General features: G+C 68.7%; 2 protein-coding genes across 14 annotated transcripts; one reads left to right on the plus strand and one right to left on the minus strand.

Moving 5' to 3' along the window:
• Positions 1-251: 251 nt before the first annotated feature.
• On the minus strand, positions 252-12,537 carry TMC6 (transmembrane channel like 6). Of its 11 annotated transcripts, none has more exons than XM_059671392.1 (22): positions 12,358-12,496; positions 11,853-11,955; positions 10,654-10,768; positions 10,413-10,561; positions 10,226-10,321; positions 9,806-9,964; positions 9,327-9,432; positions 9,153-9,240; positions 8,766-9,023; positions 8,292-8,482; positions 6,891-7,035; positions 5,708-5,863; positions 5,172-5,326; positions 5,000-5,081; positions 4,804-4,901; positions 3,770-3,862; positions 3,459-3,534; positions 2,699-2,832; positions 2,215-2,391; positions 2,052-2,130; positions 1,145-1,212; positions 252-568 (listed from the first exon to the last, which is right to left on the minus strand). In XM_059671392.1, the coding sequence occupies exons 3-22, from the start codon at positions 10,695-10,697 to the stop codon at positions 505-507; spliced, it is 2,418 nt and encodes an 805-aa protein (XP_059527375.1). In that variant the 5' UTR covers positions 10,698-10,768; positions 11,853-11,955; positions 12,358-12,496; the 3' UTR covers positions 252-504. The 11 variants fall into 11 exon arrangements, with proteins under 11 accessions (XP_059527375.1, XP_059527373.1, XP_059527372.1 ...); XM_059671390.1 differs by having other exon boundaries at positions 10,654-10,771; XM_059671389.1 differs by having other exon boundaries at positions 10,654-10,843.
• On the plus strand, positions 12,073-23,642 carry TMC8 (transmembrane channel like 8). Of its 3 annotated transcripts, XM_059671406.1 has the most exons (18): positions 12,073-12,106; positions 12,763-12,831; positions 14,419-14,480; positions 14,989-15,163; positions 16,175-16,323; positions 16,666-16,815; positions 16,975-17,060; positions 17,737-17,873; positions 18,419-18,566; positions 18,905-19,075; positions 19,352-19,491; positions 20,458-20,581; positions 20,933-21,030; positions 21,236-21,419; positions 21,595-21,725; positions 21,856-22,014; positions 22,422-22,500; positions 23,086-23,642. In XM_059671406.1, exons 4-18 carry the CDS (start codon positions 15,024-15,026, stop codon positions 23,332-23,334), a joined length of 2,145 nt encoding a protein of 714 aa, XP_059527389.1. In that variant the 5' UTR covers positions 12,073-12,106; positions 12,763-12,831; positions 14,419-14,480; positions 14,989-15,023; the 3' UTR covers positions 23,335-23,642. The 3 variants fall into 3 exon arrangements, with proteins under 3 accessions (XP_059527389.1, XP_059527388.1, XP_059527387.1); XM_059671405.1 differs by lacking the exons at positions 12,073-12,106; positions 12,763-12,831; positions 14,419-14,480 and having other exon boundaries at positions 14,588-15,163; positions 21,667-21,725; XM_059671404.1 differs by lacking the exons at positions 12,073-12,106; positions 12,763-12,831; positions 14,419-14,480 and having other exon boundaries at positions 14,596-15,163; positions 16,978-17,060.
• The last annotated feature ends 1,127 nt before the right edge of the window (positions 23,643-24,769 follow it).

The raw sequence follows: 24,769 nt of genomic DNA on the forward strand, positions 1-24,769 counted from the left end.
AGCCCAGTGTGTCAGTATTGAAACAGCCTGGGCACTTGGTGAGGCAGTGGGGACCCGGTGTGGCAAGGAGAGAGCCCGGAGGAGGAGCTGAAGGGGCACGTGCAGGAGGCCTGCAGGTCATCGCCAGGGCGGGGGGACTGGGGGCGGGGATGGGAGGCCTGCAGGTGACCCCGGGGCAGGGGAGAGGAAGGGGGGGCAGGCCCCATACACCTGGGCAGCAGGGCTTGAGCACAGACTCCCACAAGACGAGCCCGTTTTGCAAAACATATTTAATCAGAATAAATAGAGGCCCAGGCAGGCCAGGGTCCTCTGGGGGCGCCGCAGCCCCTCGGCCACCCTCCAGCTCCAGCCCTGGATGGGCTGTGAGTCCCGTCACCTTCCCGGGGTCCCAGCAGGGCCGCCTGAGGGGCCACACAGTGTCGGGTGCGTCGGGGTCTGCAGAGCCGTGGGAACTGAGCCCGGTGGGTGAGCAGGTGCAGGGCTGCCAGGCCCGTCCTGGTCCTGCTAGGCTGCCCGATGGTCTGCAGGCCGGGCCGGGGGCGCCGCTCCCTCCTGGGTTCTGCCAGCCCTGCGGGGGGGGGGGGGGTGGCCGGGGGGGGGGGGAGTGAGGGGCTCTGCACCCGCGGAGGCAGCGCCTGGCCGCCTGGCCGCCCAGAGAGTCAAGAGGCTCCGGAGAGACATGAGGGGCTGGAGGAGGCCGGGAGGAGCCAGGGACCTCGGCCCACGGAGCTCAGCCTGCACACACACCCCCCCCGCCCCCTGCTGAGGCGCCTGTCTGTCTGTCTGACCTCATCTCCCTCTCCCTGGGCTTAACCACAAGTAACTGTGCTGAGGGGTGAGGCGGGCTGCTTCCTGCGGGCCCAGGGGAACGAAGCTGAATCTGTGCTGACCCCACGGGGAGAACGGCCAGTGAGGCTGCCCCCCAACTTACCAAGAGAGGGCGTGGCGGGAGGAAGGAGGGAAAGGGCTGAGAGGCCCAGCTCCACCCACCCCCTGCAGGCCGCGCCTTCACTTTCTCACCAATGTAACCACCTTGCCCCTCCCCCAAATGCCCCACCGGGAGCCAGCAGCCACCTCCCTCCCACCCGCCACGCGATGCCCCTGGGGAAGGCACCCGCCCGGGAGCCGCCCCCGAAGCCCTCACCCGCTCCTCTCCTTCCTCTCGTAGACCGAGTGAAGCTTGTTGATCAGGAAGATTTTGTCTTCCCCCTCCTAGGAAGGCCGGGCCGGGAAGGCGAGAGAGCAGACATGTCCGTCTGTCCGTCCAGACCGCCCCGTCCAGACCGCCCCATCCAGACCGCCCCGGGGAAGCTCGCAGGTGAGAAAAGTGCAAAGAAGGGGAAAGAGGCACCATGACAAGGAGGACGACCAACCCAGAGCCGGGCAGCGGGTGCTCACAGGCCTGCGCCCCCAGAGCCGGGCAGCGGGGGGCTCACAGGCCTGCGCCCCCAGAGCCGGGCAGCGGGGTGCTCACAGGCCTGCGCCCCCAGAGCTGGGCAGCGGGTGCTCACAGGCCTGCGCCCCCAGTGGCCCAGGGGAGGGGAAGGGCCCAGGCCCCACCACTGAGGAGCTGCCGGCAAACCTCCTCGCCGCCCGTCACCGTGTGAAAGGGGTAAGAACGCCTGTCATGGGGCTGGTGTCCGTGCCCCCTGTTGCTCTAACCAATCACCACAGAGCCAGTGGCTTACACAACGCAAACCCACCACCTCAGTCTGGAGAGCAGAAGGCAGCATGGCCTCGCTGAGTGAGCCGCGGCCCCACCAGGAAGGCCGCTGGGCACAGGCTGAGCTCAGACCTGCAGCCCCCAAGGCTGGGACCCGGGCAGGGCCTGGCCTGGCCCAGGGTCCCCAGCTCCCAGAGCAATGGGGGCGGAGCTGGGCTCTCTTCCTGGCTGCTCTGCACCCCCCACGCTCCGCCCCCTACCTGGCCCCAGGCCCTGAAGCACCCACCCCCAGGGGGCAGGGGGCAGGAGGCAGGGGGCAGGGGGCAGGGGTCGGGGGCAGGAGGGGGGGCAGGAGGGGGGCTGGAGGGGGGCCGGAGGGGGCACCCACATTGCTGATCTGCTCCTTGAGGAGGCGGATGACCTTCCGCTGGCCCTTCACCACCTGGATGTTGAGGTAGATGACAGCCCTGTGGGAGGGCAGGGGTCAGGCTGGGCCTGCAGGAGGGGGAGGGGGGAGGAGGGAGGGGGGAGGGCGGGGCCCGGGCACTCACAGCAGCAGGGCTGATAGCAGGTAGACAGGGAAAGTGTTCTCCACCAGGTAGCGGTGCACCCAGGGCAGCCAGGAGACCCGGGGGCCGGCCCTCTCCAGGCGCCGCACCCACACTTTGCCCGCCTCGTACATGCTGTCCAGGCTCCGGAAGGGCCCGCAGAGGCTTGAGGGCTTCACCCTGTGGGAGGGGGGAGGGGAGGGGGAGGGGAGGGGGAGGGGGAGGGGGAGGGAGGGGAGGGGGAGGCGGAGGGGAGGGAGGGGGAGGGGGGAGGGGAGGGGGAGGGAGGGGGAGGGAGAGGGGGAGGGAGGGGCAGGGGGAAAGGGAGGAGGGGGAGTGGGAGAGGGGGAGGAGGGGAGGAGGTGAGGGAGAGGGCAGGGTGGCCGGAGCCCTGGCTGGGCCCAGGCCACCTCCACCCCACGCTGCGGCCCCAGCAGCACCTCCCAAACCCTGGGGTGACCCGCCTGCCAAGGCCGTGCCCACTCACTGCCAGACGGCGTAGCAGAGGAAGATGGCGGCCCCCAGGAAGCAGGGGAAGCAGAGCAGCGAGATGAAGACGGTGCGCATGTGGGAGGCCAGCCAGGGCCTGCGGGGCGCCTGGCAGTTGGCCAGCAGGCTGGTCTGGGGACAAAGGCTGCGCTCGTCCACTGCCCTGCCACCCCCTAACCCCCTGGCCTTCTCAGGGGAGGAGAGGCAGGCCAGTGGGGCCTGAGCGAGGCCCCAGGACAGGACAGGCGGCCGAGAGGCAGGCACTCAGGGCCTGAGCCCAAGGGGGAGGCAGTGACCACCGGACCCTGGTGCAGAGGGAGCCCAGGCTTGGAGGGGGGAGGGGGGCTGGCTTGTCCAGGTCACTGGATGCAGAAGGGCTGCTGCCACCAGCCACCTCCGCTGCCTCCCGGTCCCCGGCTGTCCCCTGGGCACTGCCCAGTGCACAGATGAGAAGGCGGCCCAGGGAAGTCGCTTCCCACGGCTGTGGCCTGAGGCTGAGAGCGGCTCCTAGCGCCCTGCCCAGAGCCCTGCCTGAGCCTGGCACAGTCCCCAGCAATGGCCATGGCGGTGGGTGCTCCCAGCCTGCCTAAGGCGGCGATGCGGGGGTGGAGGGGGTGGGGGGGTGTGGCCCTGGCTGCCAGCCTGCCACTTGGGTCAGGGAATGTTCCCACGTCCCAGGCGCCGTGCCTGCCAGCTGAGCAGCCCGCCCGGGCTACCCACGTGCCCCCCGCCTCCCGGGGCCCCGCCATCGCCTCTACCTTCTTCACGTAGAAGAGCAGCAGCAGCTTGATGATCTGCACGGCCGGCAGGAGGGGCGAGAAGAGGGCGCCCAGCCTGGGGAGCGGTGGGGTGCAGACCGGGGGCTGGGGGCGGTCCTGAGCCCCGTGCTACCCCAGCGCCAGAGCTGCCGCCCGCCTGGCTCCGGATGGGAACACGCTGCCCGTGCCCGCCCCTCTCCCCCCAAGGCCAGGAAGGACGCTGCGACTAGGTGCCTGGGGGCGGCCTCGCTGTGGTCCCAGGGAAAAGAGCTGGGGGTCCCCAGGCCGGGAGGGCCCTGGCCGCTGCTCACCAGGTCAGGGTCTGCCCGTAAATCAGCTCCAGCACGTTCCGGGCGATGTCGAACTCGGGCTTGCCCCGTCCCAGCCTCCGCTCGGAGATGAGCCTGGCAGAGGAGCCTGTCACACGCAGGGCCTGCCCCGGACGCCGTTCCCCCCGCCCCAGGGGCACCTGCCCACACGGCTCCGTCCCTGCCCGGCTCCATCCCTGCCCGCCCACCGTCCCTGCCCGTCCTGCCTGCCCACCGCGGGCCCAGCTGGTGCGAGGGGAGGGCACTGGGGTCCCTGCCTCAGCCTTTTTCTAATCCCGCACCCAGGCGTGGGCCCAGCCCTTGTAGCTGCGCGGCTACGAGGCCCACGGTGCTCGAAGGAAACACGGGAAGGGAGAGCTGGGACGCTGCCCACACGGCCCTGGGCACTTGGAAATGTCCTTCCTGTCTCTCTCCCACCCTGTCTGTCTCTGCGCCGGACTGCGGTTAGGCCAGCGGTTCTCCACCTTCTGGCCCTTTAAATACGGTTCCTCATGCTGTGACCCAACCATAACATTATTTTCGTGGCTACTTCATAACTGTCATGTTGCTACTGTGATGAATCGTCATGTAAATATCTGATATGCAGGATGGTCTTAGGCGACCCCTGTGAAAGGGCCGTTCTACCGCCAAAGGGGCCGCGCCCACAGGTTGAGAACCGCTGGGTTAGACTGTCCAGATCTGGGTTAGACTGACCCCTTTCCTTTCCAACCTAAAAATAGGTCCCATCCTGCTCATGTTTCCCCCATTTAAAGTCTCACGAAAGCTGCTGTGGGTGGAGACGTGTCCCTCTCTGGGAGGTCGGCGGCCCGAGGGCCAGGGGGAGGTCTGCGGCCCGAGCCAGGGGGAGGTCGGCGGCCCGAGAGCCAGGGGGAGGTCGGCGGCCCGAGGGCCAGGGGGAGGTCGGCGGCCAGAGAGCCAGGGGGAGGTCGGCGGCCCGAGAGCCCGCCGGTGCAGGTGGGGATGCTCAGCTCTCCGGAGGGGGCGCCGGAGGCAGCGCAGGGCCACGCGGGCCTCACCTCCACAGCAGCTCCCCGCAGAGCGTGTCCAGCAGCGTGAAGATGAAGTCCAGCACCATGAGGCGGTACAGCTCCTGGCCCACGAAGTTCTCCCAGCACTGACACGGGGCAGCGTCAGCCGGCCCGCCCGCCCCCCCGGCCAGCCCCCGGCCTCCAGCCGCCCGCAGACCAGGCCCCCCCACCCCCACCCCCGCACCTGGTCCTGCAGCGCGGCCACCCTGCGGCCCAGCCAGTGGTAGCAGAGGATCCCCAAGGTGACCATCTTGAGGATGAGGTTCCTGCGAGGCGAGGGGCACGGAGGCTGAGGGAGAGGCGCCTGGCCGGAGAGGTCGCCCCCCAGGAAGCCCGCCTGACCCCCGGCCGCCTACCTGCAAACGGCCACGTACACCTCCAGCACCGGGGAGTCGTGCCGCTCCAGGGCGGCCAGACCGCGGTACAGGTAGGGGGCCCCCAGGTTGAGGAGGCAGACCACCAGGGGCAGGGCCAGCAGCGCCCCCTCCCGGTCAGCAGGCACAGGGCTCTGCTGGGCGGAGGGGCGGTGGTCACCACAGGTGCCTCGGCCACTGGGGGTGGCAGGTCCACCTATGGGCCTGGGGGGCTGGGTGCCACAGCAGGAGGGGGAGGAACTGGCAGGGAGCACCTCGCCCCCAAGATACGTCACCCCAGGCCTCATGTTCAAACCACCCAGGGAGGGGGTGGGCCCAGGTGTGAGAAAAAGAGAAGGGGAAGGAGAAGAGAAAAGGAAGGAGGAAAAGGGAGAGTGTGAGACAGGTGGGCCCTGAGGGAGGCGTCCAGGGGGCGGGGCGGGGCGGGGCCCGCTGACTCCTGGCCCGGCGGGTGCGGGTCACGGGGACCCTTCCCAGCCCAGGGAGGTCTGCCCCTGAGGCTGCCCCCCGCCCCTCACCTCGATCATGTGCTCGGAGAAGGTGTAGACGGCCACGGTGCAGCCCAGCGTGATGCCCAGACACAGCAGCCACACGAACGCCAGCACGGCCGCCCGGCGCAGCCTCCCGCACGCGCTCCGGTGGCCACGCCGCAGCTGCCACTCGGCCAGCAGCTCCTGCGGGTGGCGGGGCCTCAGTCCCACGGCACAGCCGCGCGGCATGCGGGGCACACGGGGCACACGGGGCACGCGGGGCACCAGGGAGGCTGAGCCGGACCGAGGGGCGCCCACCCCCAATGCCGCCGCCTGTCCCTCCCCAGCTCCTGGCCCGCCTCCTGGCACAGACAGGGCACAGAACTGGGACCCCAGGCTGTGCCCTGCCCCATCCCACCAGCCCGGCGTCAGCCTGCTCCCACCCAGGCTCATGCTGCACCCCAGCCTCTCCCACCCGTCCCCCCTCCCTCCCAGCTCCGCCTCCTAAGTGGTCCTGCTGCTGTGGGGTCCCCCCCCCCTGCCCTCTGGAAGCTCCCCGAGGGCAGCGAAGCCCAATCCTGCAGCACAAGCCCCAGAAGGGCAGAGAAGTTTCCACAAGGCCCAGCTCCGCCACCCTCTGGCCCTGTGCCTGGGGCAGGGGACTGAACCTCTGTGCCTGTTTCCTCCCGTGGCTCAGAGAGACAGCGGCTCTCGCCTGAGGCGGCTTGGGGGGAGCCAGGGTGCATCCCAGCAGGAGCCCCTCGGGCCGGGGACCAGAGGACATAAGGACCCCGGAGGGACCCCAAAGCCAACCTAACCCTCTCCCTCCGCAGCACGCCGGCCCCTGGTCCTCCTGCTGGGGAAGGGGGAAGGGGGAGGGGGAGGGGAGGGGGAGGGGGAGAGGGCGGGACACTCGGAGGCCTCGCAGGGCGGGGACAGGTTCCATCAAAGCCCCCAGCACGCACACCCGCTGTGAGGATACGTTGCCATTGACATGGCCCCTCCACGTCCAAGGACCGTGGCGCTAACAGACGGGCAGCCCAGGGCGGACGCGCACAGGAGACCGGCCAGGGGGGGAGTACTGACCAGCCTCGGCCGGGGAGGCACTGCCGGGCACTGAGGGCAAGACGAGGACCCCCACCCCCACCCACGTCCAGGTCTAGGAGAGCTGAGTGGCTGGGACGGGGTTGCAGGGCTCAGGGTGGGGTGGCCCCTGGCCCGGGTGGCGCACCTTCAGCTGGGTCCGGATGTTGTCACACTGGAGGCGGGAGGCCCGTTTCTGAGTCACCTTGTGGTCCCAGGAGCAGAAGACAGTGATGGCATGGGCCCCCAAGGCGCTGCCCACCCGGTAGCTCTCCCCGAAAGAGTGGGACATGCTGTGAGGACGGGGTGGGGAGGGTGAGGGCGGGGAGCGGAGGCCAGAAGGCAGCAGGACACTCCCTACAGCCAAAGCCCACCCCTCGGAGAGGAGCCCCCTCCTCCCGCCCAGCTCTCGGCGCCTGGTGTGGGCCTGTGGCCACTTTAGGCCAGCCCTGTGCAAACCCGGGGCCCACCAGCGCCTCGAGGCTAGAAGGGTCGGACTCGGACCCCAGGCAGGGCCGCTGCTCCTGCCGGGACAGGGCAGTAGCTGTGGGCTCACCCCCAGGGCTTTGCGCTGGCTCCCAAAACCAAAACACCTTCCTCCCTTCCCTAAGCCTGCCCTGAGGCCAGTGCCACCTCCCCTAGGAAGCCAGCCTGGCTCCTCCCCCAGTGCTCCGTGACTCCTGGGCACACCCCCAGCCTCTCACTGGTCTGCCTTCTCGCCTGGACAGCAAGCTCCTCACTTATCTTCCTGCCCCAAGCACAGTGAGTGTTGGGTGGATGGAGTGATGGGTGGATAGATGGATGGGTTGATGGGTTAATGGATGGATAGATGAATGGATGGGTGGATGAGTGGGTGGGTGGGTGGATGGATGGATGGATGGATAGATGAATGGATTGGTGGATGAGTGGGTAGATGGATGGATGGGTGGGTGGGTGGGTGGATGGATGGATGGATGGATGGATGGATGGATGGAAGGATGGATGGATGGATGGATGAATGGATGGGTGGGTGGATGGGTGGGTGGGTGGGAGGATGGGTGGGTGGGTGGGTGGATGGATGGATGGATGAATGGATGGGTGGGTGGGTGGGTGGGTGGATGGATGGATGAATGGATGGGTGGGTGGGTGGGTGGGTGGATGGATGGATGAATGGATGGGTGGGTGGGTGGATGGGTGGATGGATGGATGGAAGGATGGATGGATGAGTGGATGGGTGGATGGATGGGTGGGTGGGTGGATGGATGGGTGGGTGGGTGGATGGATGGGTGGGTGGGTGGATGGGTGGATGGGTGGGTGGGTGGGTGGATGGATGGATGGATGAATGGATGGGTGGGTGGGTGGATGGGTGGATGGATGGATGAATGGATGGGTGGGTGGGTGGGTGGGTGGATGGATGGATGGATGAATGGATGGGTGGGTGGGTGGATGGGTGGATGGATGGATGGAAGGATGGATGGATGAGTGGATGGGTGGATGGATGGGTGGGTGGGTGGATGGGTGGCTGGATCACTGGTGCTCAGAGCCAGGGTCATGCGGTGGAGGCCGTTACCTGTAGACCAGGGTGAAGCAGGTGATGAAGAAGGCTGTGCCCATGGTGAAGAGGTAGGCCAGGGGCATGTTGTAGGGCAGGCTGGCTGCCTCGGGGGTGCACTGGCCGCCGTCGGGTGGGTCGGCACACGGCTGGTTCAGGGTGGCGTTGCTGTAGTAGCCGTAGTACATGACGGTGTCCGTGAAGCGGCCCTGCGTTGGAGGCCCGGCCGCGTCAGGGACTCCCCTCCCCTCGCCTGACCCGCCCGTGGCTTCCAGGGGCAGAGGGAGGGCACCCATCAGGGAGGCCAGGGCAGGGCCACAAGGACAGCACGGAGGTGGACAACAGGCCTCGGCCATCAGGGCTTCCCAGGCCCCACAGGTGTCGGGACAGCGAGGAGAGCTGTCTGCGGCCCCCGGAGTCACAGTGGAGGGCGGGGGTCTCCCCAGGGGAGACCGGAGGGTGCCCCTCTGGCCCAGTGCCCCTAACCCTCACCCCTCCGGTGAGGAGCTCCAGGCCAGTGAAGGTGGGGGCGGGGCCCTGGGGGGCGGGCGGGAAGGCGGCCTGCACGCCCACGAGGAGGGCCAGCAGGGGGAGCAGCAGCAGCGCGTTGAAGGCCAGCAGGGTCTTGAGGAACAGGAAGTAGGACAGCACGCTGGAGCCGAACTGGCCCCCGATGCGCTTCAGGGCGTAGTGCCAGGGCACCAGGGCCTGCAGCCCCGACAGCAGCCCCAGCCCCAGGTCGTGCGAGGCCTGTGGGGACAGCACCGGCAGGTCCTGCAGGCGGGTCCCCACGCGCAGGACAGCCCAGGACAGGCAGGTGGCCCCCCAGCCCAGCTGCCCAGGGCCCCTCCCTGAGGGGAGCCCCGCGGAGGCTCCTACCAGCGCGCAGGCGTATCGGAGGCGGCTGCAGCAGCCCAGGAGCCCGGGGCGGCCCCGCGGCCTCCTGCTCGGGGACCGCATCTCCTCTCTGCGGCAGAGGCGGCGGGTCAGGGCCGGGCCAGGGTGGGGCCCCACGCCCTCCCGGGACCACCCTCGGCCCAGGCGGGCACTGACCGCAGGCGGCGCTTCTCGGCCAGGCTGAGGGGCATCCCCCGGAGCACGTGGTCCCGCTGGGCCACCGGCAGGCCCTGCAGCTCCTTCACCAGGAGCACCCGCTTTTCTGCAGGAAAGAACCGGGGCGCCCATGGGTCCCCGAGCACCCCTTCCGCCCACCCGCCCTCCTGCCCTCCCACCGCCGTGGCCTTGCCCCTGGACAGGCCTGCCTGCTGCCCACCCTAGGCCCCTGCCCACAGACTCGGGCCTGGACGGCTCTCTGTCACAGCCATGAAGAGACCTGCCTGTCCCCCCCACACACCCTGAGTCTCTCCCTAAGTTCTCGGCCTCCTCCCACTGCCCCTCTCCTGGACCCCACTCTCCTCCCAGCCCCCACCCACCTCACTCTGATCCCCAGTGACCTGGGCCCCCCCCCCACCCCTCACCCTGGCCGGCCAGACCTGACCCCCCCCCGCCCCCCCCCCCCCCGCCCCACTCACCCTCCTCGGCGAGGGCCGTGGAGTCCAGCTCCAGGTCGTACAGGCGGAGGCTGGGCCGGGCCGAGCGCCCCAGGCCCCGGAGCTGCGGCCGGCTGGCCCTGCGCCGCAGCCGCACCGTGCGGTTGTAGTACTGCGAGATGACGGCGCCACGGCTGCGGCCTGCGGGCACCGGGCGGTCAGGCGGCCAGGCCTGACTCCCGCTGCCCCCTTCCCGGGAGACCTCAGCTGCTGGCCGCCGGGAGCCTATTTTTATCCCTGGGACAACCCAGGAGGCTGCGGGTCTGGCTGGGCTCGGGGCAGCGGACTGGGGGGCGGAGGGGGCTGAAAGGGCCTGCTCTGCAGGACACAGATGCCCCGACGGCCCCACCCGGCCCAGGGGCTGCGGTCCATGCCAGGGTGGAGGGCCAGCGCCCCACTCACCGATGGTGCGGCTGGGCATGCTGGCCAGGATGCGGAGCGTGGCCATGCTGTGCGCAGTGGCGCCCTCGGGCCCCAGCAGGGCCTGCTGGTTGCCGGCTGAGGAGCAGAGAGCCTGGTCCAGACGACGGCCACCTCCCCACCAAACCCCCAGCCCCATCCCCTCCCGGGCCTGGGCCAGGCGGCTCACCTGAGGCCCCCGCGGCTCCGGCTCCGGCCCCCGGCCCCTGGGGCTGCAGCTCCAGCCCCTCCTCCACAGCCCCCTGGCTCTGCTCCTGGATGAGCAGGTGGAAGGACTGGTGCATCTCGCTCTCGTCGTAGGGGCTGGGCTCCCGGCTGCTGGGGAGAGGGGGGGGCCAGGCTGGGGCTGACCGGGTCTCACCCCGCAGCTGCCTCTCCCTGGGGTGGTCCATCCAGCCCAGGGCACTTACCCCTGGTCCTCGGGGGTCTCAGGGGCATCGAGGACAGAGGCCATGGCTGCCGCCCACGCGCTGCCAGGCTGCGCCTTGGAGTCGCTCAGAGCCGCCGGAGCCGCCCGCTGTCCATCTGCTGCGAAGGGAGCGAAGGGAGCGGTCCCCACTCGGCCTCCCAGCCGGGCCCTGGCGACGGTGGGAGGCACCCCTGCCCCGGCCCCGCCCACCGCCAAGCACGTGGTCAGGTGAGTGGCCCCAAATAAGCCCAGCGTGGACGGGAGGGACACCCCCCAGTGCCCGGAAAGGAGGCGGGGCGGACAGAAGGGAGTCCCGGCGCCAGTCCCTGGGAACCCAGTCCCTGGGAACGGGAGGGAGGGTGCTGCGGGCACAGCCCTCCGTCCCAGTCCGGGGTGAGAAGTTCAGGGCAGCTCTGAGGCCTTCGCTGTGCCCGCCCTGTAACCCCTGCACCCCACAGCGTGTTTCCTCTCACAGGAAATCCTCCCGCCCCACCCCGCCCCCGCCCCGCCTCAGCCCCGGCAAAACAGTGTGAGCTGCCTCCTCCAGCTGGGTCCCCACCCACAGCCAGCACCCCCCCCCAACACACACACAGCGCGAGGCGCAGCTCTCAGGAGGCGACCCCACAGTCTGCCCCGGGAGCAGGCAGGCCGGGCAGCCGGCGGGGGAGGGTGCCAGGCGTTAAACAGGCTGCCTTTGTCCAGCCTGTGCGCGGGCAGAGGGCTCTGTCACCCAGGACAACGAACCAGGGTGGCCTTGTCCGGGCTCTGCCCCCGTGGGCGTGGGGCGGGGACAGCAGGCTCCCTGCAGGACTCCGCCCTGTCCCCGCCTCCCTCTTCTCCCGCGGGAAACTCAGCTCAGGGGCTTCCTGGGGTGAGGGGGGCGCGGTGCCCAGGCAGAGCAGGTCCGGCGGGGACTGTGCCCAGACAGGCTCCTCCCTGGGGGTGTCCAGGCCCCCAAGCAATCCCAGCCCCTTCCCCCTCACAGCACAGGGTGGGAGGGGTTCCACCCTCAGCCTGGAAAGGGGTGGAGGGCACAGATGGTCCTTCAGCCAGACCCTCCCACGCCCAGTCCACGGGCCTCCCCACACCCCTTCTCCAGACAGGACAGCAGTGAGAGTGGGATGGGAGGAGCAGGGAGGTGGGAGGTGGGAGAAGCTAAGGCCTGGGCCCAGCAGGCTTCCCCCGGGGGTGGGGGTTCACCTGGGCACTGGCCAGGACTGACTTTGGCGGGCACGCGGCGCCCTGGCACCCTACTTCAGGCGGGGCAGGTCCGGTGAGTTTCCGGGTGCACCATTCCTGAGCCCTGAGCCAGGCCAGGGAGGGGCAGGGTGCGGCCTTTCAGGCAGCGAGTCTGCTGAGCGCAGCGCCCAGTGCCCAGGACCAGCCACAGCCGGGCCTCTTTGCCCAGGGGCCTGAGCAGCTGCCCGCCTGCCACTCCCCACTCCCTGCTGGAGGTCAGCGGTGCCAGCCTTCGTGACCCGCCTCCCGCCCGGCCCATCACACCCTCCCGGGGCTGCGGGTGGCTGGGGTGGGCTGGGAGCTGCAGTCCCCGGCCCCCACACCCGGGAGGACGGGGGAGGAACTCTCGGCCCAGCGCCCAGGGGCCCAAAGGAATTGGGAAGGGGTGGAGCTGCCCAGCCGCGGAACTGGACGCTAGGGCTGGGGGGCAAGGCCACCAACCCCAAGCCCCAGACCTCGCTCTTACCTGGGAGGCGGCCGGAGGAGGGGCCTGTCCCGGGAAGGGCCGCTGGGTGCGGTTGGGGCTCCGCCGCCTGGGGGAGGGACCTCGGGTCAGGGGGAGGGAGTGACGAAGTCCCAGGGGCGGACCTGGGGCCAGAGGCCAGGCCGCTGCACCGCCCGCCAGCGCACGTGGTGGCCGGCCTCCGGCATCACAGAACCCGGCTTGGCCCTGGGGTGCACCCCACCCTACTATACGCTCGTCCAGCAACCGTGCCCCCTCCCTGCCAGCCTCGGCCCCTCCTCACAGCCTACCCTGAGGTCCGAGTGTCTAGTCCACACCCAGCTCTGGCTAAAGTCCTCACTTTCTATGGAATTCCGTGTCCCCAAGTCTCCTTTGGGGACAGTAACTGCAAACCCGTCCCTTTCCCAGGACGGTTATCAAAACAACCGGGTGCCCAGAGCCGCACCCAGCACCCAGCGCCTTGCGACACCAGGTTGGGTAAGGCCTTCCTTTTGACAAACAGCCCCAGGCGGCGGCTGGCAGACCCGTTATCTCCCTCGCCCCATCTGGGCGTGGGCGTGGCTCGACTGGGGATCAGGCTAGAGACGGCGAGGGAGCGCTTCCTGTGTGCTGCCTGGGAGGAGGGGGCCAGCCCCCATAGCTTCCGGCTGTTCCGCACCAGCCAGGCCCGTCAGCACCATCAGCACTGCCATCTGCAGTTCGCAGATGAGGAAACTGAGGCCGAGAGGTTCACCGGCCTCCAGGTGTCCCCCACCAGGCCTGGGTCTTGTCCGCCAAGCTCTCCCGAGCAGCCTGGCCTTAGGCAGCCAAGCAGGAGGCCAGATGACAGGCTCCTGGGTGTCTGAGAAAGTGAGCGGATCTGGACAGTGGCGGGGGGGGGGGGGCGGGGGGGGGTTTGGTCCGAGAAGCCTTGGGAGGCGGGCAGGGAGAAAGTGAGCTGGAGGGAGACACGGAAGGAGGCCCCCGGGAGAGAAGAACAGGTGGGCAAAGCCAGGACCCACAATGGAAACACTGGTGGGAAAGGCGTCCTGGGACTGAGGTGGGACAGACGAGGGCGGTCCGGCTGTCATGCAGCCGGCATGTGGCCCTCGGTGGGTGGTCTCAGGCGGGATCTAGGCACCAGGCAGCTCAGCGTGCAGCCCCCGTCTCTCCTGCTCCCTGCACACCCGTGCCCCAGCCTCTGGTTCGTGCATGACCTCAGGCCCATCTTGAACGTCACCTCCTCTGGGGAGCCTCCCTGGGTTGAGCCCAATGGAGCACTTGCCATGCACACTTGCCCGTCTGTCTCCACTCTCCCCACTCGCCATCCCACTGTGTGCCCAGCACCGGCCTTTCACTCCAGGCGGGACTGGAGGGCCAGGTCGGGAGGTGGGGAGCCACTGGCAGCACTGGTGAGATGACAGGGCCCTAAAGGCGTGGGGAGGGAGCAGGGAGGGAGGGCAGCACCTCGAGGCCTCCCGGGTCCCAGGAGAGAGAAACGGCCAGGGTGCCTCTTACACCCTCACGGGCAGGCAGCGGGCACAATGGAGCCATCCCTAGCCCAGGCCCAGGCCTGCGCGGAGTGGCAGCCACCGAGGCGGGAAGTTACCAAACAACTGGCGGCTGGGATGGGGCCACCGCTAAGTCTCTATCGCGCCCTCTGAGGTCGGCCGGGGCCACAGCACCGGCTACACAGGGACGGGCCTCCCCCCCCCACCCCCCTGCCCCCCTACCCCAAGCCCGCAGCCCACAGCGGGGTCAGGCTCCGGCTCCCCAGGAAGGGAGCGGGCGGGGTGAGCGGGCTCTGACCTGCCCCGTGCGCCCCTGGGGGCTGGGGTCCCTGGAGTCAGGGAGGGGGGGCCTGCTGGGGTGCCACGCGGGAGGGGAGCGCCCACCCTGTCCTGCACGCACCCGCACTGGGGAGGCTGAGCCGCGCGCCTCACCTGCTGCCTGCGCCCCTCGCCTGCCCACAGGAAGGGCCGCCCTGCACGGAGGAGAGGGAGGAAACTGCGGGAGGTAGGGGCGGGGGAGACCGCGGCGGGAGCTGGGGTTCCTGTCATGTGACCCTCCTTTCTGCTCTCACAGTCCTGCCTGGAGTGAAAGGAGCCGGGCCCAGAGGTCTCCCGGGTCACTGCTCCTGCCCCCAGGTGCGTGGGGCGCAGGGGGAGGGAGGGGGGAGGGGAAGGGGGCAGAGACCGGGGCCCAGGGGTGCTGGGTGGGGGGTCCCTTTGGCCCCTCCGTGGCTGGGGAGGTAGCCACGCCTCCTCCTTTGGGGGCAGTAGCCACAGATAGAAGACAGAGGGGGTCCCCACAGCTCAGATCCGGGGTGCTGCAGGGCACCGGGTCCCGGGGACAGGGACGGCTCCCCGTGGGAAGTCAGCACGTGGAGACCGGGTGGCGGGTGACCAGCAAGGCCGGCAGCCGCGGGAGGAGAGGGGCCTGGGCCCCCAGCCGTGGCTTCGGCCCTGAGGGTCCCTCTTCCTTTCGACCTTTCTCCCCCCATTTGGCCGCGGGCGAGGCCCTGGCCGGTGTTGCCGTGGGAGGTGGGGGGGACCAGGCTGGCCTCTTCCAGCAGGTCTTTCCCTTCCCTTCTGCACGGTCAGACCTTGAGGCTCGGGCAACAGGCGCCACCTCCCTCCTGGGACAGAGTCGCAGCCCCGCGCCCCGACCTCAGCCACCCCCGAGCCCAGATGCAGCGGCCGGGGCCCCGCCAGCCGGAGCCCGAGCCCCAGGGCGAGGAGCTGTGGGAACAGGAGATGGAGCGGCTGTGGTCCTCCTGGGCGCCCTTGCGGACGCTGCCCTACGCCATGGCGGACAAGCGCTTCCTCCGGTGGGTGCTCGGTGGGCCCGGGGCCAGGACACAGCCAGGCCCGAGGTGGGAATGGGGGGCCAGGACACAGCCAGGCCCGAGGTGGGAATGGGGGGCCAGGACACAGCCAGGCCCGAGGTGGGAATGGGGGGCCAGGACACTGCCAGGCCCGAGGTGGGAGTGGGGGTCCAGGACACAGCCAGGCCCGAGGTGGGAGTGGGGGTCCAGGACACAGCCAGGCCCGAGGTGGGAGTGGGGGTCCAGGACACAGCCAGGCCCGAGGTGGGAGTGGGGGGCCAGGACACAGCCAGGCCCGAGGTGGGAGTGGGGGGCCAGGACACAGCCAGGCCCGAGGTGGGAGTGGGGGTCCAGGACACAGCCAGGCCCGAGGTGGGAGTGGGGGGCCAGGACACAGCCAGGCCCGAGGTGGGAGTGGGGGGCCAGGACACAGCCAGGCCCGAGGTGGGAGTGGGGGGCCAGGACACAGCCAGGCCCGAGGTGGGAGTGGGCGGTCAGGACACAGCCAGGCCCGAGGTGGGAGTGGGGGTCCAGGACACAGCCAGGCCCGAGATGGGAGTGGGGGGCCAGGACACAGCCAGGCCCGAGGTGGGAGTGGGGGTCAGGACACAGCCAGGCCCGAGGTGGGAGTGGGGGTCAGGACACAGCCAGGCCCGAGGTGGGAATGGGGGGCCAGGACACAGCCAGGCCCGAGGTGGGAATGGGGGTCAGGACACAGCCAGGCCCGAGGTGGGAGTGGGGGGCCAGGACACAGCCAGGCCCGAGGTGGGAGTGGGGGGTCAGGACACAGCCAGGCCCGAGGTGGGAGTGGGGGGTCAGGACACAGCCTGGCCCGAGGTGGGTGCGGGGTCAGGACCCAGCCAGGCCTGAGATGGGAGTGGGGGGTCAGGACACAGCCAGGCCCGAGGTGGGAGTAGAGAATGGGGGTGGGATTCACCTGTTTAGCAGCTCTGCCTGGCCCGGGTGGGCACGGTGGGCGACTCCGGGTGCCCCCATCACACCCCCCCATCCCAGGCAACTGTGGGAGCCCGAGGGGGCCAAGGCCTCGTGCTGGCAGCGGTGGCAGCGAAGGCAGGGGACCACGGGACGGCGCCTGAGGGAGGCAGCGCAGCGGCTGGCCCAGGGCTTCGGGCTCTGGGAGGGGCCCCTCTACGAGATCGGGGGTAAGGCCTGCACCCGCCTCCCGCCTCCCCACTCGGGAGTCTGAATGTCCAGTTTAGAACCAGGAGGAGGGCCTCGGGCTTGCCATCGCTCCCCTCGGCCCCACCAACCAGCCCCCTGTCCTCACACCCCTCCACACACCCCTCCACACCTGAGTGGGCCCGAACCTTGGTGGGCGGCAGCACCCCCTGGTGGATGTCAGAGGTACTGCGAGGGGCCTCCAGTGGGGGGACCACTCACCAGAGGTCCCGCGAGGCCGAGCCCACACCGCTGGGTGGCAGGGCCCCGGGATCCCCGCTGAGCCTGGCTCGGTGCCCCGTGCCCCACCCGCTGTTCTCCCATAGGCCTCTTTGGCACCGGAATCCAGTCCTACTTCACCTTCCTCCGCTTCCTGCTGATGCTCAACCTGCTGACCGTGCTTCTGACCTCCAGCTTCGTGCTGCTGCCCCTGGTCTGGCTCCGCCCACCGGACCCAGGCCCCGCCCTGAACCTCAGTGAGTGCCTGGGCAGCCTCGCTGGGGTCCAGCCAGGGACTCCACCTGACCAGCCTGTTGCACGGCAAGGCCTCCCGGGCTGAGAGCTATGGCGTGGGTGGGGGCACATCCTCCCTTATGCCTTGGGGACCCTTTCCTGTTGGCCCTCTCCCTCCTCAGCAGCCCTCCAGTGCCCTGGTGACCCCCAGCCCGCGACTGCTGTCCCCACTCTCCACTCCCGACTTTGGAATGTGCTCACTGGCCGGGTAAGTGGCCCATCCCAGCGATGGCTCCGGAGGGAACTGGCCTCAGGGGACCCCAGTCGAAGTGGACACTCACCTCTCTAAGCACGTTTTGGCACTGACTTATTTATTTGCTCATTGATTTCAGAGAGGAAGGAAGAGGGAGAGAAAACATCAATGATGAGAATCACTGATTGGCTGCCTCTTGCACTCCCCCTACTGGGGATCGAGCCCGCAACCTGGGCATGTGCCCTGACCGGGAATCGAACCATGACCTCCTGGTTCAGAGGCCGACGCTCACCGCTGAGCCACGCTGGCTGTGAGACATTTTGGCTCTTAGGGGGATGGTCTTACATAGACAGCCTGGCCAGGCCAGTGATGGGGTCAGAGAGAGCGGAGGCCCCTGGGCCCCAGCCGGGCTTGGGAAAAGCACCCACAGCCGTCGGGGCCCAGCTGGCCTGGAGCGCGGGGGACAGGCGGGGACACGCGTGCGGGCCTCTGCGATCAGCACCGCCGCACCCGGGCCCTGAAAGCACTGGGCCTTTCTCTTCCTCAACACTGTGTGGCCTCGGGCAGGCGCCTGACCCCTGGGAGCCTCTGGGAGCCTCTGTGAAGTGACGGGGTTATTGTGAGAGTCAGCGAGCACTTAGCACCCAGCCGGGCAGGGACTGAAGCTCAGTGGTCCTCACCCGCGTCCCAGGCCTTCAACAACACCTACCTCTTCTATGGCGCCTACCGGGCGGGGCCCGAGGGCAGCTCCGCTTACAGCATCCGCCTGGCCTACCTCCTGAGCCCGCTGGCCTGCCTCCTGCTCTGCTTCTGCGGGACCCTGCGACGGTGAGCGTCCTGCCCTCACCTCCTCACGGGCCGGGGTTCCCCCCCACCCCCCGTCACCCTCCCTTGGCATAGTCCCGCCCCCAGCTGGCAGGACGGTCCTGGCTCCTCCAGTCAGCTCATAGGTGCCTCCTGGGTACAATCTCTGGGTCCCCGGCTGCAGCCCTCAGGGCCCCAGGCCACTGCCCCTGTGTCCCCTCCCCGACCCAGGCCGAGGCCACTGCCCCTGTGTCCCTCCCCGACCCAGGCCGAGGCCACTGCCCCTGTGTCCCCTCCCCGACCCAGGCCGAGGCCACTGCCCCTGTGTCCCCTCCCCGACCCAGGCCGAGGCCACTGCCCCTGTGTCCCCTCCCCGACCCAGGCCGAGGCCACTGCCCCTGTGTCCCCTCCCCGACCCAGGCCGAGGCCACTGCCCCTGTGTCCCCTCCCCGACCCAGGCCGAGGCCACTGCCCCCCTGGGGCTGCCAGGGCTTCCCAGACCCAGAGCCACGGCCCAGGCTGGCAGCCTGGAGGCGCCCTCCCACAGGCCCTGCCTCCTGCCCCCCCAGGATGGTGAAGGGGCTGCCCCAGAAGCTGTTCCTGGGCCAGGACTACCGGTCGCCGCTCAGCGCCAAGGTCTTCTCCTCCTGGGACTTCTGTATCCGCGGCCTGGAGGCAGCCACCATCAAGCAGCACGAGATCAGCAACGAGTTCAAGGTGAGTGAGGGCATGCGAATGTGAGCGTGCATGCGAGTGTGTGTGTGTGTGTGTGTGTGTGTGTGTGTGTGTGAGTGAGAGAGAGAGGGAGCGAGCATGTGGTATGTATATGAGAGTGTATGTGTGTGAGTGTGGACATGCGTGCACACAGATGTTACACCTGGAGGCAGAGGCTGTGCGGGTGTAGGTGTGAGCGCTCACCTGCTCACCTGCACAGTACAAGGAGGGGAGGTAAAAGCAGCTGCCGCTCCTGGGCCTGTCCCTGCCCCAGTGTCACCCCAACCCTGCCAGACCCTGGCCGCCCCACCTGCCTCTGCTCCCCCCCCCCCCCCCCGCAGGTGGAGCTGGAGGAGGGACATCGGTTCCAGCTGGCGCAGCAGCAGACGCGCGCCCAGAGAGCCTGCCATCTGCTCTCCTACCTGCGGGTCAACTTCCTCATCGGGCTCCTGGTGGTCGGGGCCATCAGCGCCATCTTCTGGGCCACCAAGTACTCGCAGGACAACAAGGAGGTGCCAGGCAGCTGACATGTTGGTTTAGTCCTGGCCAGACTGCGGAGGAGGCGGGTGGTAGCTGAGGAAGCTGAGTTCAGAGTGGTTAAAGCGACGCGCCCAGTCAGGGCCCCATCCGGCTGGCGCGCCCTGTGGACAGCCCTCGGCCGCCAGGTTGCCATCGCCGGGGGCCTTCCAGGCGCGGCGGCCTGCCCCAGAGTTACCCTGGAGGGGGTGTAGAGGAGGGAGCTACCGGGCACCCCGGCCCATGGCACCCCCTCCCTGCTTTCCCGGCAGGAGACCCTGTTTGTGCTGCTGCAGTACCTGCCCCCTGGGGTCATCGCCCTGGTCAACTTCCTGGGCCCCCTGCTGTTCGTCTTCCTGGTGCAGCTGGAGAGCTACCCTCCCAACACCGAGGTCAACCTCATCCTCGTCTGGTGAGCGAGGCCCCGATGCCAGGCGGGACCGAGGGGAGGCGGGGCGCTGAGGCACGGGAGCGGCTGGGCACTGCTGCCTGTCCTGGTGGTCTCCTGGCACCAGGGTCCCAAGCAGGGAAGGCAGGAAGGTGCTTCCAGAACGCTCCGTCCCAGGGGGCCCTGGTGGGAGGCGTCCCCATCCCCTCTGCCCAGACCAGACCGCAGCCTGGACCAAGCCACGCCAAGGGGCCAGGGCCGGTTTGCCAGAGGGAAACCAGGGACATGGGACTCACGGTTCCCACGCGCCCGGGGGCTTACACCCTTCCCTCGACAACCCTCACGTGACCCGTGAAGTGAGAGCCCCCCGTCACCCCTTTGAACAGACGGGGAAACTGGTTCACAGGGACCGAGCGTGCTGGCCAAGGTCAAGCTCTCATGCTGGCCGGGTGCAGGCTCAGACACAAGCCCCCTCTGCCCGCTCCCGGCCGGGGTCCTGTGTGGACCCACAGCCCTTCTGTGAACCTCCCCCACCTGAGCCCCATCTCCACCCCACCCCCCACCCCCCAGCTCCCTCAGCAGAAGAACCGCTGTTCCCAGCCTGCCACGGTCAGCCTGCAGAGCCCTCACTTAGCTCTACCGCACCGGGGGTGGCTGGGGCTGGCCGTCTCCCTGTGAGGCCCAGTGTGCGTGTACAACGGCTCAGGCGGGTGCACGCACGTGTGTGGGAACACAGGCGGTGGAGTGGGCGGGCATTAACCGGCGGCAGGCGGAGGGATGCACTCACCTGCAATAGATAAGGATGGTGACGGCCCATCGGGGCCTGTGCCCCTCCAAGCTGGGGATCGGGGAAGGACAGAGCCCTTCTCCCGTGAATCATCCGGAGACCCAGGTGCTGGGGAACACACGTTGGGGATCGTGGCCACACGGGGCAGGTGGGAAGGAGGCGGGCTCTGCAGGTAGCAGCCTCACCCGCATCCCGGCCGGCAGGTGCGTGGTGCTGAAGCTGGCCAGCCTGGGCATGTTCTCCTTCTCGCTGGGCCAGACCATGCTGTGCCTCGGCCGCAACAAGACCAGCTGTGAGTCCCACGGCTACAACGCCTGTGACTACCAGGTGGCTGGGGCTCGGGGGGGCCTGTCCCTGCGCGTCTCCCCACCTCTGGGACCTCCCTGCCCCTTTCATCTCCTGGTTCCTCTCCAGGTCTCACCTGTGCGAGAGGCTGGGGGTAGAGCTTCCCATACCTGGGCACACCTCCAGGGGGTGCTGTGTGCACCACACAGCACAGTGCAGGGTGGCAGCCCGGGCGGTCGGTTTTCCCTGCATGAATCGTATCCTTGCGGCCGGGGCTTTACCTTAGCAATCGTATCAGGCTCCAGGCAAGGCTCCTGTCCACGGAGGTACCCCCCCACGGGTGGGTGAGTGGTGGCTGGGCCCGTGGGTGGTGACCGGAACCATTCTGCCCAGTGCTGGGAGAACTCGGTGGGGGAGGAGCTGTACAAGCTGAGCACCTTCAACTTCCTGCTCACCGTGGCCTTCGCCTTCCTGGTCAGCCTGCCTAGGAGGTCAGCCACGTGGGGACACCATGGGGCGGTGGGGGGGGGGGGGACCTGGGCATGTCTGAGGGTGGCCAGTGGCTGCAGCCAGGGGTGAGCAGTTCTACATGTGTGTGTCCCTGTGACTGAGTGTGGGATGGGCCGTGGCCGTGACCGTGACGGACGTGGTCCACACGCTCCTCCCGTGGTGATGCTGGGCACGCCCTGTGCCCAGGATGCTGGTGGAGCGGTTCTCAGGCCGGTTCTGGACCTGGCTGGGCCGGGAGGAGTTCCTCGTGCCCACGAACGTGCTGGACATCGTGGCGGGGCAGACGGTCATCTGGATGGGCCTCTTCTACTGCCCCCTGCTGCCCCTGCTCCACAGCGTCTTCATATTCCTCACCTTCTACATCAAGAAGGTGCGGCTCCCGGTTGGGGCGGGAGGGAGCAGGGTGCCCTGGGCGGGCACCTTGAGTGGGGCTCCCGTCCTGCCTCTGCCCTCACCCCCGCCCCCCGGCCTCACTTCCCGGGGCCCAGGCTTCTGGGTGTCTGCACATGGGAGCTGACAGCCCCCCGTTGCCGCTCGCCCCCCAGTACACCCTCCTGAGGAACTCCAGGGCGTCCCTGCGGCGGTTCCGAGCCTCGAGCTCCACCTTCTTCTTCCAGCTGGTGCTCATCCTGGGCCTGCTCCTGGCCACCGTGCCGCTGGGCTACGTGGTCAGCAGGTGCGGGGAGGGGAGGGCGGGAGGCGGAGGGCTGGCCGGTCAGCAGGTGCGGGGAGGAGAGGGCGAGGGCGGGAGGCGGAGGGAGGGGCCGGCAGCTCCTCACTGGGCCCTGACGCCGGTCTCTCTGCAGCATCCACTCCTCTCGGGGTTGCGGCCTCTTCACCAACTACTCAGCCCCCTGGCAGGTGGTCCCTGAGCTGGTGGCCCTCCGGCTGCCACCCGCTGTCCAGCAGGCCCTCCACTACCTGGGCTCCCAGGCGTTCAGCTTTCCCCTCCTCATCCTGCTCAGGTACCTCTAGGGCAGCAGGGGCCAAAGGAGGGGCCCCTGGGAGGGGGGTCCTTCCATGGGCACCTCCAGCCAGTCTCATGGGATCCGGGAGCAGGACAGGGAGAGCCCAGGGAGGCAGGTGGCCTGGGGGTTCCTCCTGTGCCCCTAGGCAGCCCCTGGGGCCTCGCCTGTACCCAGGCACCTCACCTGACGGGGGGGGGGGGGGGGGGGGGGAGCAAGTGCCTGACTCAGCGCTGAAAGCCCGCAGGTTATTGCCTTATTGCCGTCATTTGTCATTCGGGAGAGGGCTGGTTGGGAGGAAGGGGAGGTGAGAGGAAGCCGGGTCTGCAAACGCAGGCAGAGAGAAGACTCCAGGAGGTGGGGCGGAAGTGTGGGGTGACTCACCTTGGATCCCCCTCTATCCAAAGCCTCGTCCTGACCGTGTGCGTCTCCCAGTCCCAGGCCAACGCCAGGGCCATCCAGGGGCTCCGGAAGCAGCTGGTGTGGGTGAGTGAGAGCGGGCGAGACCCCGTCTGAGCAGGATGGTCTCGGGCTGGGAATGGAGGCGGGGAAAGGGCCAGGCGGTGCCAGGAGCCACGCAGGACTGTGGCCTTAGCCTTGGAGACCAGTGTCTAAGGCTGAGGGCGGGGCGGGGATGCTGTTGGGGGCGTGGTCTCGGACCGGACTAAGGCGGGACCCTGATGGGCTTTTTTGGGCGGGAACAGAGCCTTAGGAGGCGTGGCCTCGATCGGGGGCGGGGCTTGTGGGGGCGGGGCCTCCGGGGCGGGCAGTGGACTGCGGATCCGCAGCTGGGAGGCTGGCTGATTGCTCTGGGCCTGGGCTGCTCCTGGGGGGCCTGGGCTGCTCCTGGGGGGCCTGGGCTGTTCCTGGGGGGCCTGGGCTGCTCCTGGGGGACTGGGCTGCTCCTGGGGGCCTGGGCTGCTCCTGGGGGATCTGGGCTGCTCTTGGGGGCCTGGGCTGCTCCTGGAGGGCCTGGGCTGTTCCTGGGGGGCCTGGGCTGCTCCTGGGGGGCCTGGGCTGCTCCTGGGGGGCGGTGCCCTTGTAACCAACTGGCCAGTTACTCCCCCGCAGCAAGTCCAGGAGAAGTGGCACCTGGTGGAGGACCTGTCCCGGCTGCTGCCAGAACTGGGCCTCGGTGACTCGCCAGGGCCCCAATCGCCTCACTCTCCATCTTCGCGGCCGAGGTCCTTCTGCCCTGGATTCCCTTGCCCGGGCTCCCCGGGGCCCAGGTCCCCCAAGGTCCTCAGGTCCCCCAGGCCCTCACCCTCCCACGCGGATCCCGCCTGTAGATTCCGCTTCCCCAGCGGCGCGGAGCTGTAGCACCGACCCCTACTCCGACCCTCACTCCGTCTGGAGCCTCCTGGCCACCCTGCAGCCCCACCACCGCCCCAGAGTCCCCCACGCTCCTGCTCCCCGGTGCCGCCCCAAAGCGGGCTTCACACACCCAGGGCAGCAGGAAGAAAACATGGAAACTTGTGTTTATAGTCTGTATTTTTTCTTTTTTTAATTTCTTTGTATAGTTGTATTTTTATCTTATTTCTTTAAATTTTGTATTTTGTTGGTTGTTGTATGATTATATAATATGTCAGTATAATAACCCATGAATACAATTTATAAATACACACCCATTGGCAGTGCTCAGAATCTGTCTACTGCGGGAAGCACCATCATAAAATTTCAGGCTCTCCGCCCGTGGGGAGGGTCAACCTGGCACAGTTGGAGCAAACCCACAGGGCACACGGCCCAGAACCCCGGCACCCGGTTCCTGAGCCAGACCCACCGACGAGGGACCCAGCGGTCATTGCCCCCCTGACCCCAGGCCTCCAGGGCTCACCCGCGTCAGAACAGGGTCTGAAGGCGGCCTCTCCCTAGCGGCTTCTCACCCCTGAATTCTAAGTGGGCGCCCCCCTCCATGAAGGGGGTTCCTCGGGACCCTGCCTGCCATCGGCAGCACCTGGTCGCCCACCCTCTCTGCGTCCCCCAGGGAGCTGACCTCCGGGAACGGTGGGGTGAAGAGGCCCCCCCCAGGGCCCAGGCGTTGGGATCTGCCCGAGGCTGGGTTTGTGATTCCCGAGCCTGTCGAAAGTTCCTTTCCGAAGCCGGAGGCTGCAACAGCTCTAAATCCACGGCTCAGCCTGCAGCGACGTGCGCTGGGCCCAGCGGCCTAAAGCCCCGGTGACGCACCCCACCAGGGCCACTTACCCAGAGGGTGACAACGCCTGGTCCACAGACCCCCAGGAGCGAAGGTCAGGAGAAACCCAGGACCTGCTTGCAAAGCCCCCCCTCCACCAGGGGCCCCGCCTGGCTGGGTTCCAGGCCTGGGCAGCGTCTGGGCAGCTCTGACCCGGTGCCCTCAGGCCACAGGCTTCCTGCGGTCATTAAGGCGCGGCTGACTGGCTGCCCCGTCCTCTCACTCACCCAGTGTCACAAGACCATCGGCTGTGGGCACGCGCTGGGCCCTTCCAGGCTGGCAGAGAGCCTGCAGGGAGCAGCGCAGCTCAGGGCAGCCCCAGCCCGGCCCACGCCAAAGTGACGTGTGCTCACGAACATCTCGGGGCCGACCTGTGCTCCCCGCCAGCAGCCTCCGCGTCGCCTGGGAACTTGCTAGAAATGCAAACTCTCAGGCCCACGCAGCTCCTGACTCAGGAGGGCTCTAAAGGCGCCCGGCCGCGGGGCTCAGCAGTGGAGCGCTGACCTGTGAGCCAGGAGGTCAGGGTTGGATTCCCGGTCAGTGCACAGGCCCGGGCTGCAGGCT

Source organism: Myotis daubentonii, chromosome 16 (genome assembly GCF_963259705.1).
Source record: "Myotis daubentonii chromosome 16, mMyoDau2.1, whole genome shotgun sequence".
In the NCBI taxonomy this organism is placed as follows: Eukaryota; Metazoa; Chordata; class Mammalia; order Chiroptera; family Vespertilionidae; genus Myotis; species Myotis daubentonii.